The sequence below is a fragment of the Prionailurus bengalensis genome, chromosome B4 (genome assembly GCF_016509475.1).
Source record: "Prionailurus bengalensis isolate Pbe53 chromosome B4, Fcat_Pben_1.1_paternal_pri, whole genome shotgun sequence".
Classification (NCBI taxonomy): domain Eukaryota; kingdom Metazoa; phylum Chordata; class Mammalia; order Carnivora; family Felidae; genus Prionailurus; species Prionailurus bengalensis.
This window is the reverse complement of record NC_057358.1, coordinates 67,111,699-67,124,723: the sequence shown is the minus strand read 5'-3', so window position 1 is coordinate 67,124,723 and position 13,025 is coordinate 67,111,699. Positions and strand designations below refer to the sequence as shown.

Genomic DNA, 13,025 nt, shown 5'->3' with positions numbered 1-13,025 from the left:
TGCACAGCAAAGGAAACCAAAAACAAAATGAAAAGGCAACCTACAGAATGGAAGAAAATATTTGTAAACCATTTATCTAATAAGGGGTTAATATCCAAAATATGTAAATAACTCCTAAATCTCAAAGCAAAAAACAATCTAATTAAACAATAGGCAGAGGAACTGAACAGATTTTTTTCCAAAGATGACCTACAGATGGCCAACAGGTACATGAAAAGGGTGGTCAATACTATCAATCATCAAGAAAATGCAAATCAAAACCACAATGAGACAGCACCTCACACTTGTTAAAATGGCTAATACCAAAAAAACAAGAACTAAGAAGTATTGGCAAGGATGTGGAGAAAAGGAAGCCTTGTGTACTGTTGGTGGGAATGTAGATTAGTCAGCGCTATGTCAGACAGTATAGAGCATCCTCAAAAAAGAAAAACAGAACTACCATGGGATCCAGCAAATCCACTTCTAGTAATTTTTCTAAAGGAAATGTAAACACTAACTCAAAGTGATTGTCCTCACTCCCTTGCTCATTGCCATTATTTACCATAGCTAAGACATGCAAATGAACTAAGTGTCCATAGATGTTTGAATGGATAAAGAAGATGTGGTATACATATGCAAAGGAGTATTATTCAGCCATATTAAAGAAGAAAATCCTGCCATTTGCAACAGGGATGGAACTTGAGGGTATCATGAAGAATGAAATAAGTTAGAGAAAAACTAATACCATATGGTCTCACTTATAACGTGCAATGTGAAAAAAAAATTAAAATACAAACTCAAAGAGAGGGGCCTGGGGTTGCTCATCAAGTATCTGACTCTTGATCTCAGCTCAGGTCTTGATCTCAGGGTTATGAGTTCAAGCCCCATGTTGGTCTCCACACTAAGCATGGAGCCTACTTAAAAAACAAAACAAAGTATAGATTCAGAGAACAGACTGGTGGTTTCAGAGGTGGGACTGGGTATGGGCAAAAAGGATGGATGAAGGCTATCAAAAGATAATTTCCACTTATAAAATAAATAAGCCCTGGGGATGTAATGTACAACCTGTGATTATAATTAGTAAAACTATATAGTACATTTAAAAGTTGCTAAGACATCTTAAAAGTTCTCATAAGAAAAAACAATTTTTTAAAAAATGTTTATTTATTTTGGAGAGAGAGGGCTGGAGGGGCAGAGAGAGAGAGAGGGAGGCAGAGAATCTGAAATAGGCACTGCACTGTTAGTGCAGACCCTGATGCGGGGCTTGGACTCATGAACTGTGAGATCATGACCTGTGCTGAAGCCAGAAGTTTAACCAACTGAACCACCCTGGTGCCCCAGAAAAAACAAAATTTTTACTGTGGTATGGTAATGGATGTTAACTAGACTTATTTTGGTGATCATTTCACATTTTATACATCAAATCATGATGTATACCTGAAACTAACAAATCATTATATGTAATTAAACCTTAATTTAAAAATTATTTTTATACTCCTCCAAGACCCTGTTCTCTCCTATTCCCTTCCACATCCAACAAAAGGATCTTGGGAACACCACTTCTTCCCCATTCCCTACAATCTGCCATCCAAGATGGATATTTGTTTGCTTCTCTGTCTTAATTCTGCCTCAGTAGGAACTAACTGTTTTGATTTTACCCAGCCAGTGGGAAGGCACAGCCCTGCCTTTCTTCTGCGCCTACTCCTTCCTTCTTCCTTTCCTGTGCTGACTCCTGCCTTGGTCGCTCTTGTAGAATTTAAGATTTTAGCCAAAGTTTCACTACACCTTTAGCCCTGTCCATGAGTCACAAATTATAAGCCCCATGTCTAGTCTACCCAAAGACCTCCTCATAGTACTTGATTCCCTGCAGGCTCTACCCTAATGGGCTTATTTTCTTTTCCAACTTGCTCTAGCCACATTTAAGCTGTCATAGATATAGTCAAAAAGAGGTTTTTTGTTTTTTTTAAGTATTTTAACCTGCTGATAATTCCTTCTTTGAGTGAATATATATTATTCTTTTTTTAATGTTTATTTATTTTGAGAGAGAAATAGAGAGAGAGAGAGGGAGAGAGAGACACACACACAAAACCTGCAGCAGGTTCCAGGCTCTGAGCTGTCAGCACAGAGCCCAGCGCAGGGCTCGAACCCACAAACTGTGGGATCATGACCCGAGCCAAAGCCGGATACTCATCTGAGACACCCAGGTGTCCCACAATTATTTCATTCTTATTTAATAATCTAAAATGAGTTTTTCAGGTCAGCAATTTTCTTCCAACTAGTGATTTAGAAACTCAGTCCCTCCCATCTTGTGGCTGCAAACATCCCTTAGGGCTTCACTATCATGTAGCTATCACACGAGGGGTAACATGGAGAAAGAATCCCCACCTTTTACAGTGCATGAAAATGATGCACATCACTGCTGATACCATTCTGTTTTGAGATCTCGCCACATGGCCAAATTTAGTTGAATGGAAGATTAGAAAATGTGCTCCTTGGGGCTTCTGGGTGGCTCAGTTGGCTAAGCATCTGACTTTGGCTCATATAATCTCACAGTCTGTGGGTTTGAGCCCCATGTCAGGCTCTGTACTGACAGCTCAGAGCCTGGAGCCTGCTTCAGATTCTGTCTCCCCTCTCTCTCTGCCTCTCCCTTGTTCATGCTCTCTCTAAAAAATAAACAAAAATTAAAAAAAATTAAAGAAAATGTGTTCCTTGACCGGGTAGCCCTCTCACAGTAACAGCCCTATTCTGTAAAAGAGGGCACATAAAATTTGATGGAGAGTTAACCTTTTCTGCAACCATCTCCCATGTTTTCAGTCTTGGTGGCATCATCCCATCAACCTTTACCCAAATCATAAATACAGGACTTTAGTTTTTCCCTTTTCACTTAACTAATCACCAAGCTCTACCAAAACTAGACCTTCTAAATCTTTGTGATAGCTCTTGTTTCCATCCTCACTGCCACTCCTCAACTTTTTAATACACTGATGTTTGTAATATTCCTCTGCTAAAAATTTTTAGTGGCTCTCTGTTTGATGATAGGGAATTAAATTGTTATACGTCCTACAAAGTCTTTTATGACCTGGCCCTTTATAATGCCCAGCGTTATCTCCTGCCATTCCTCCACCTTTTAATTTATGCTACAGTAGAAGCAATAACAGTAAGTAGAATGAAACAACTTACTTACAGTTTCTTTTTTTTATTTTTAACGTTTATTCATTTTTTGAGAGACAGAGACACAGCGTGAGTGGGAGAGGGGCAGAGAAAGAGACACAGAATCCAAAGCAGGCTCCAGGCTCTGAACTGTCAGCACAGAGCCTGACACGGGGCTGGAACTCACAGACTGTGAGATCATGACCTGGGCCAAAGTCAGATGCTTAACTGACTGAGCCACCCAGGCACCCCCTTACTTACAGTTTCTACAACAACCTATATTCCCTCACCTCTTAGTTTCTATCTGAATTGTTTCTTCTTCATAGGATAAAGGCAGTTTGTCCATTTGGTAAACTTACACCCAAATCAAAAATGTTCTCCTCTATCACATCTTCCTCTGACTGACCATGAAACTTAGAACTGTCATCTTTAGTTTTTATTATTGAAGTATAACTGACATAAAAGATTATATTAGTTGTAGGTGTATAACACACTGATTTGACAATCCTATATATTACTCAATGTTCACCATAAGTGTAGTTACCAACTATCATCATACATTATTACAATATGATTGACTACACTCCCTATACTGTACTTTTCATCCTGTGACTTATTTATTTTATAAGTGGAAGGTTTTACCTCTTAATCCTCTTCACCTATTTTGCCGATCCCTCATTAGCCTCCCCACTGGCAAACACCAGTTTTTTTCCTATATTTAAAAGTCCAGGTTTTTTGTTCATTTTTTTTATTCCACATATAAGTGAAATAATATGGTATGTTTTTCTCTGATTTATTTCACTTAGCATAATAATACTCTCTAGGTCCATTCAAGTCACAGATGGCAAGATCTCATTCTTTTTTGTGGCTGAGTAATATTCCACTGTGTGTCCCTACACACACACACACACACACACACACACACACACACACACACACCACAATTTCTTATTCATTCATCTACTGATGGACATTTGGGTTGTTTCCAAATCTTGGCTACAATAAACAATGGGGCGCATATATCTTTTCAAATTAGTGTTTTTGGTTTCTTTGGATAAATAACCCAGTAATAGAATTACCGGACTGTACAGAGTTTTTATTTTTAATTATTTAAGTAACTTCCATACAGTTTTCCATAGCAGCTTCACCAATTTACATTCCTACCAACACTGCAAGAGGGGTTTCCTTTTCTCCACATCCTCGCCAACACTTGTTATTTCTTATCTTTTTGATACTGGCCATTCTGACTGGTGTGAAATCACATCTCATTGTGGTTCTGTTTTGCATTTCCCTAATGATTAATGATATTGAGCATCTTTTCATGTGTTTGTTAGGTAACTGTTTGTCTACTCTGGAGAAATGTCTGTTTAGGTCCTCTGCTCATTTTTAAATCAGATTGTTTACTTTCCTGGTGTTAAGCTGTACGAGTTCTTTATATATTTTGGATAATAACCCCTTATTGGATATACCACTTACAACTATCTTCTCCCATTAAGAAGGTTGCATTTTTGTTTTGTCAGTAGTTTCTTTTGCTGTACAAAAGCCTTTTATTTGGGTGTATTTTGGTTCATTTTTGCTTTTGTTTCCCTTGCCTAAGGAAACAAAACCAGAAATATGTTGCTAAGGTCAAGAAGAACAAAGCTGAAGGTACCACAATCCCAGATTTCAAGATATACTACAAAGCTACAGGACTCAAAACAGTATGGTACTGGCACAAAAACAGACACATAGATCAATGGAATAAGATAGAGAGCCCAGAAATAAACCCACATCTATATGGTCAATTAATGTACAATAAAGGAGGAAAGAATAACAATGGGGGAAAGTCTTTTCAATAAACCAGATAGCTACATGCCAAAGAAGAAAACTGGGCCACTTTATGTATACCATACATAAAAGTGAATTCAAAATGGATTAAAGATCTAAATGTGAGAACTGAAACCATAAAACTCCTTTAAAAAACTTAGAAGAAGTGTCTTTTACTAAGTTTCTACAAACCTTTGTAATTGGAGCAATGTATCTAAATGTACTAGGTTCTTTTTCTCTGTTTCAGGCTAGCTACCATAGCTTCCCTAAGATATGTTCCATGCCCTTTCCTCTCTGTACCTTTCAGTGTCTGGTGCATAAAAGAATGTAAGCTTCAGAAAACAAAAACTTTTTTTCACCACTGTTGCAACAGTGTCTAGCATATATAAATTCTCAATAAATTCTATTATATGAATACATATTATGTATTCAATGCATATTCATCAAAGAGAAAAAGAGAAAACAATTAGTATATGTGAAAATATAGAGTCAGGTAAGAGTCTGAATCCTGGTTTGAGTGTGTTACCTTGAACAAGTTCTTTAATCTCTCTGAACTTGAGTCTCTTTTGCATTGAAGACCTTACAGGATCAGGCTCTTGGAGATTAGATGTACATAAAGCTCCTAGCACAAAGCCTGGACTGTTAAAACAATCACACACCCTTATTACCAGCAGTGGTTATAACTTACATAACCAGTGCTTATAGATCTTTCAGTATTCTTAAACATATAACTATGCTGACCATAGGATACTGAAACCTGATGTTTCCATCTTGGAAAAAATTTTATAGGACTTATAAGAAGAATTTTTTAAGTATCTAGATTGGTTTATCTTAAAGCATGTTACACCTTTTAAAAAGGTGGTAATTTTACGTCTAAATCTAAGCTATAATTTCCCCAAAGTGAAAAAAAAAAAATAAAACAAAGAAAAAGTATTAACCTAAAAAGAAATTTTTTGATAAAAACTAACTTTAAATCAAACTTTAAACCAAAGTAAACTGCCAACCAGTATTATTATATTATGACATAATACAACTGACTTAATTGGAAAAATAATGTAAGATGTACTTTACCTCACCAAATCCCAAGTCCCATGATGGATTAGAATGCAATCCTTCCAAAGAGATATTACCCCTAAGGATCATAAATAAGATGCTTTTAAAGCGTGCTTTAATCCTACTGAAAACCCTTGTTCTAAATTATTGTTCCCAATGTTGGTTTCAGATCAGAATTACAAGGGAAGCTTTTCAAAAAACAGATTCATAAGCTCCAACCTAAAGAGCTTATTTATTATATGTGGATCAAACTTGGCATTTTTAATTCAAAAAAATCGCCCCTTCAAGTTATGTGGAACTTTAGCCAGATTTGAGGACCATGTTCTAAATCACTTTCATAAAGTACATTCAAAAATTCAAGGCCTACAATGTTTTTTATTCACATGTTTCTGAAAATCTGAGTATCTGTCAACAAAGTAGCTACTTTGGGGGTGCCTGGGTGGCACAGTCGGTTAAGCGTCCGACTTCAGCCAGGTCACGATCTCACAGTCTGGGAGTTCGAGCCCTGTGTCCGGCTCTGGGCTGATGGCTCAGGGCCTGGAGCCTGTTTCCGATTCTGTGTCTCCCTCTCTCTCTGCCCCTCCCCCGTTCATGCTCTGTCTCTCTCTGTCCCAAAAATAAATAAACGTTGAAAAAAACAAAAACAAAAACAAAAAACAACAAAGTAGCTACTTTGTTGATTTTATTAAGTTGTGAATCTACATTTTAATTAATTTGTTGTGTCAATCCCAAAAAAATAGCATTTATGTACTCTTTTTATAAACACATTTTAAATATTTCCATAAGAAATACTTTCAGAATAAAAATATATTCTAGTTCATGATTTTCAATGACCAAAATCTGACTACATCATAATCACTACAAAAAAAGTTTGGGCTCTTCTGAAACTAGAACTTTTGTTTAATTACCTATAATAACAGCCTCATAAACTGTTGATATGCTTGCTTATGCTATTAAGATTTGAATTCTATCACTCTCTTGTTCTGATTTTATACTAACCAAGCAATCTTCCCATAAAGAACTGCCAAAAGTTGGAAAATATGCTCACCATGCAAGGGGGAATAGAGAAGTGACTCTTCTATTTCTTACTATAAATTAATAAACTGACACTATGGTGGGTATATAAGTTTCTTATATACATAAGTCAGTTTTCCCAAATCTAATTAATACTATCATTCCAGTTATTTTTGCACTGCAAATATGAGCACCATACTCTCAAGTGGGGTGGTATTACCAAGATTCTGGTAAGTGGTAAGCCTTCCTTGAGGCTGGACTACCCACTCTCAGACAGCTATTCACCTACCTCATTTTGCATCAGGTCAAACCTTCAACATGCATTATACTAGATGCTGATTTGTATTCTCTGGATTTACCTAAAAACTTACATATAATTCACCGGATGTTTCTGGATTTCATTCTGTGGTGTCTTCTCTTGGCAATCACTTTCAAATTTTCCTTTAAAAATAAAAATATGCACTGAACCAAAACCTTAACATAGACCATCTCTGTTTTTTAATTTAAAGCTTATGACCCATACAGAGGGGAATTACTGATACAAAAAGTCATATAATACAATGCTATTTTTAATTTCATAAGGCTTCCTAAACACACACACACACACACACACACACACACACACACACACGAGGGCACGTGCGAGCGCGCGCACACACACACACACACCTAAAACTGAAAACAAAAAAAACCCCAATAAATTATGTTTTTCGTGTATGACACTCACCTTTATTTTCAGAGCTGGCTATACAACAATCCTTCTTAAAAGTATTTCTTTCATTATTGTTGTACTCCTTCTGATACTTCTTGTTTGGCTGACACCTCTCTGGATAATGTGTTTCATTAAAAGTCGAACAACCAAAAGTCAACTCTGGATCTGTAAAAATACTTCTAATGCATTGACCAGCTGAATGATTTTTATCAGAACTTGTGTTTGCGCAATTATCTCCCATACTGTCATAACCACACTTGTCAAAGGTTTTCTTTATCCTCTGTTGATCTGTGTTTAATAAATTGATCACATTTTCACTAATAAAAGAGTTACAATTCTCTGATATAAGGCTGGCTGTTGGCTGGTTCATGTCTTCAAGAAAATTTGAAACCTCTCTTCTATTTTCTTTCCAAATAGGTTGTACTGATTGTTTTTCAGTAATAAAGTTTGTTTGTCTTTGCTCATTCATGCTTCCACAATCTTCACCCATAACTCTAACAGGTCTTCCAGTAAGGAAATTCCTATTTCTTGGACTTTGGGATACATAAAAACATATTTAGAAAGAAAAAAAATAGGGCATTTTCATTTTGAAGCACTTAAATTCTTAGAGAACATATCAAGTAGCTACTAACAATTACCTTGACTATGTTTTAATTTTTTTTAATTAAAAAAATATTGCTTTGGGTGGGAGTTTGTCTAATCTATTCTTCTAGTGCTTTAGTAAGTATAAAATTAATCTACAATTAGTTCAGTATTTCAACATGAAAAATTAGTATGGGTTCAATTTACTATTATATTAATAAAACAAAATATGCCCAACCTATATATAGTTTGTTTTCTGTAACAAGATCTAGTGAATAACCTAGACACTGTGTGTAGCTGCTGCTTCATTTAACCAGGGAAAGACATTTAAAGACTGTACAGAGAAAAGTTATCCTGTGTTAAAACATAAAATCAAATAATCATGGGAATATTAGAACAGGTTTTTTTTCAACCTAACAATTCTAAAGTTCTCAAGGCAGAAAAACATATACAAGTGCGTATATAAGTAATCTAAGATATAAGATAAATTAGATGAAAAGGTAAGACTAGATAACTTTTAAGTTCCTTCTAATGAGGAAATCATAATTCTAATATGTCCAATTTGTATCAGATCAAAACTATCATAGAACACAATTAGAAATCAAGATATTCTGGATTTTGTTGCCATTGACTATCAACAAATTTACCTGGGATTGAGTTGTTCCAAAGATTGGAGGTAACAAAGAAATTTAGAAAAGATATATAGACCACCAAAACTCTGATTTCCATTTTTTAAGTTATTTATTAAATACTTAATGAGCATGTACGTCTGCTGTGTTTCCAGACACTATGCCATGTGTTGTGGGCAGAGAGATAAAAGAGTTAAGTTTACTTTTAAGCAGAGAGAGATGTTTTACCCATGTATGTTCATAGATAACGATCCTACACTGTTTCTCAATATAGGTCTCATTGATGTTTTGGACAGAATGATGCTATTATGTTATACCAAAAGACATAACCTATACTATGCAGTAATATACATCTTAACACCAGAGAAATTTTATTACTCTAAATAAAAAAAAAAAAAAAAACGTAAAGGAAGGCTTATTTATGTGTATTAAACACATTTAATGTATTCCTACTATGTAGAAGGAGACAACACAGCTTATATTCCAGTTCAGGAAAATTATAAATACATAACCATTAGGGCACCAGGGTGAGTCAGTCAGCTAAGTGTCCGACTCTTGATTTTGGCTCAGGTCACCATCTCACAGTTCGTAAGATCAAGCCCCATGTTGGGCTCTGCACTGACAGCACAAAGCCAGCTTGGGATAATCTCTCTCCCTTTCTCTCTGCCCCATCCCCTGCTCATGCTCACTCTAAACAAACAAATAAATAAACAAATAAAAAAAAAAAAACTTTGGGGAATAAAGGAAAATTCTTAAAATAATTAAATACTTAACCATCAATAAGTACAAAGGGTAAAAGAAATAAATAAAAAAGTAATTACAACAGTTATATAGATGCTACAAGATCACATGATGGAATAACTTGTGTTACAAGTCCTGTATCAGATAGTTTGGTCAGGAAAGTTCCTAGTAAGGAAGTGATAAATAAGAGAAAGAAACAGAATGGCCAGACATGTGAAGAAAGGAGTAAGCATCATCAAGGGAATAGAATAAGCATAGATTTAAGACTGGCAGTACACTTAAGGAACAAAAAGAAAGGAATAAAGCTTGAATAGAATCAGTGAAAGAACACCTATGATATAAGGTTTTAAAAGAACCCAGAGTATACAAAACTTCACTTTTTTATTCAAGTATAATTAACACACAGTGTTGTATTAGTTTCAGGTGTAAATTATGATTCAATAATTCTATGCATACTCAGTGCTTATCACAGTAAATGTACTCTTAATCTTCACCTATTTCACTCATCCTCCCCACCCATCCCTCTCTGGTAACCACCAATTTGTTCTCTAAATTTAAGTGTCTGGTTTCTTGCCCCTTTTTTTTATTTGTTTCTTAAATTCCATATGAGTGAAATCATATGGTTTTGTCCTTCTCTGATTGACCTATTTCACTCAGCATTATACTACCTAGATCCATTTATGTTGCTGCAAATGGCAAGATTTCCTTCTTTTTTATGACGGGTAACATTCCATTATGGATATATACATACATATTCTTTATCCAGTCATCTATGGATGGACACTTGGGTTGATTCCATAATTTACTATTGTAAATAATGCTGCAAGAAACATAGGGCCGCATATATCTTTTTGCATTAGTGTTTTAATTTTCCTTGGGTTAAGTACCCAGTGGTAGAATTACTGGATCATATGGATAGAGCTTTATTTGTTAAGAGAGCAATAAGAAACGCTGAAAGGTTCTACATACAAAAGTAAAACTGACTTGCATTTTGCCTTGAAAAATATGAGTTTGATTGCTAGCTGAATATAAGTTTCAAAACTTCCAACTAGCCAGTATCAAGTAAGACGAACTACATTTCCCCTTTTAATTGACACAATTTAAAAAATTGGACAAAATATAGGACACAAAAGTTTTCAGACATCAACCATCAGGTAGAACAGGATAATGATCTGAGAGAGAGAGAGAGAGAGAGAGAGAGAAAGAATGCAGCAAATGAGGTGAACCCTAGGACTGCTCCTAGCTTACTGCCTACAGAGTATAAAAGCCACAAAACAGGGGCGACTGGGTGGCTCAGTTGTTAAGCATCCGACTTTGGCTCACGTCATGATCTCACAGTTTGTGAGTTCAAGTCCCACATTGGGTGAACATGAGCCCCACTTGAGGTAAAACACAAGCTCCGGTGAGCCCCACTTCTCTCTCTCTCTCTCTCTCTCCCTCTGTGCCTCACTCACTTGCACCCTCTCTCTCTCAAGAAAAAAAAAGCCACAAAATAAAAATAGACAACCCAGTCAGAGCTCACAGATTCCCTTTGTTGAAACAGAGCTAGACGTTCAGAAAGCATACAGAGAATAGAGTTCACAGGGCAAAGTATCATGAAGGAAAGTGCTTCAAAGAAAGAACATTGGAGTTCTACAGAGAGTTCTCAAATATCCAGCTAAGTACTGATCAGCACATGCATAGGAAGTAATACCCAAGGCTGGGGTGTGGAAGGAGAATAAAACATCTAAAAGGAGAAGATGGAACAAGTCCAGGAACTCACACATAGATGGAAAATGTATTTCCATCAGCCAGAGTGGAAAACCTCATAATTCAAAAGGAATCAGAGTACTCAGAAGTGTACCTCAGCAGGGGGCAAAATTAACCATAGACTGAAGGCATATCTGGTCCCACTTAAAAAGTTAAAGCAAGCCTCGGGGCACCTAAGTGGCTCAGTGGGTTAAGTGCCTGACTCTTAATTTGGTCTCAGATCATGATCTCACAATTCTTGAGATTGAGACCTGTGTCGGACTCTGAACTGACAACACAGCCTGTTTGGGATTCTCTCTCCCTCTCTCTCTGCCCCTCCCCTACTTGCTCGTGCGCTCTTGCTCTCTCAAAATAAATAAACATTAAAAAAAATAGTTTTTAAGATAAGTCTCAATAAGATCATACTATTTTCAAGTAGCTAAACTGTATCAAGAACAAAGCTTACAATAATTTATACAGATACAAAAATTTCCAGACACCAGAAGGATGAAATTCATAATGTACATATTTCAAACAAAATTACCAGGAATAGAAAGAAACCAAAAGTTACAACCCATAATGAGAAGAAAAATCGATTAGAAATAGACCAAGAAATGACACAAATGATAGAATTTGTAGACAAGGACATTAAAATCAGTTATTATGACTATATTCCCTATTTTCAAGAAGAAAGAGGAAAGACTAGGCATGTTGAAATAAATGCATGGAAGATATCAAGAAAAATTAAATCAACCTTCTAGAGATGAAAACTATACTGAACAGATTTGAGAAGATGAGACATCAAAGAATATACAATTAGTGAGTTTGAAGATAAAGCAATATAATCTATGTAAGGTGAAACAAAGAAAAAATATTGAAAATATAAAAACACAACATTAGCAAACTATGACACAACTTCAAGTGGGCTAACTTACATGGAATTTGTGTCCCAAAGACGAGAAAGAAATCAGAAAAAAATATTTTAAAAGTTAATGGCTAAACTGTTTTCAAATTTGATAAAAATGTAAGTTCACAGATTTAAGAAGCTCAACACAGCCCAAACACAAGAAATGATAAGAAAATGAACATCCTAAGCAATGGATAAAATCCATAGTAGAAAGTCGATGGTAGAGAACACATGATGGAAAAATCTTAAAAACAGAAAAATTGTATACTGCATATACAGATATTAAAAATGACAAATTTCTTGTTGCAAAAATGCAAGTCAAAATACATCTTTCAAAAAGAATGGAAGAGAGACAAATACACAAAAGATTAAAGAATTCATCACTAGCAGACCCTTCTAGAAGAAATATTAAAGGAAGTCTTTAGAAGGAAAATGTCACCAGATGGAAATCTAGATCTACACAAAATAGTGAAGACCATCAAAAACAGTAAATTTGTACTTAAATATAAAAAACATGTTTTCTCATTTTTTAGCTCTTTTTACAGATAAGCAATAATTTATTACTGGATCTGTAACATGTATATAAGTAAAATATATGAATACAACTACACAAAGGCCAGAATGGAGAAATGGAAGCATACTATGTTATTATAGTATACTTGAAGTGATAAAATTTTAAGATACTCTGTGATAAGTTAAAATATATACTATAAACTAAAGCAAC

The 13,025-nt window shown here is 35.4% G+C and overlaps 1 protein-coding gene across 2 annotated transcripts in view; it reads right to left on the bottom strand.

Annotated features, from left to right (window-relative positions):
- The window catches only part of CB4H12orf40 (chromosome B4 C12orf40 homolog), a 57,252-nt gene that overhangs the window by 23,647 nt on the left and 20,580 nt on the right, over positions 1–13,025 (bottom strand). For both annotated transcript variants that reach the window (XM_043563326.1, XM_043563327.1), the window contains 3 exons: positions 7,730–8,247; positions 7,374–7,443; positions 6,007–6,067 (listed from right to left, as the gene is read on the bottom strand). In XM_043563326.1, the coding sequence (XP_043419261.1) occupies positions 6,007–6,067; positions 7,374–7,443; positions 7,730–8,247 (649 nt within the window). The remainder of the gene's footprint in view (positions 1–6,006; positions 6,068–7,373; positions 7,444–7,729; positions 8,248–13,025) is intronic.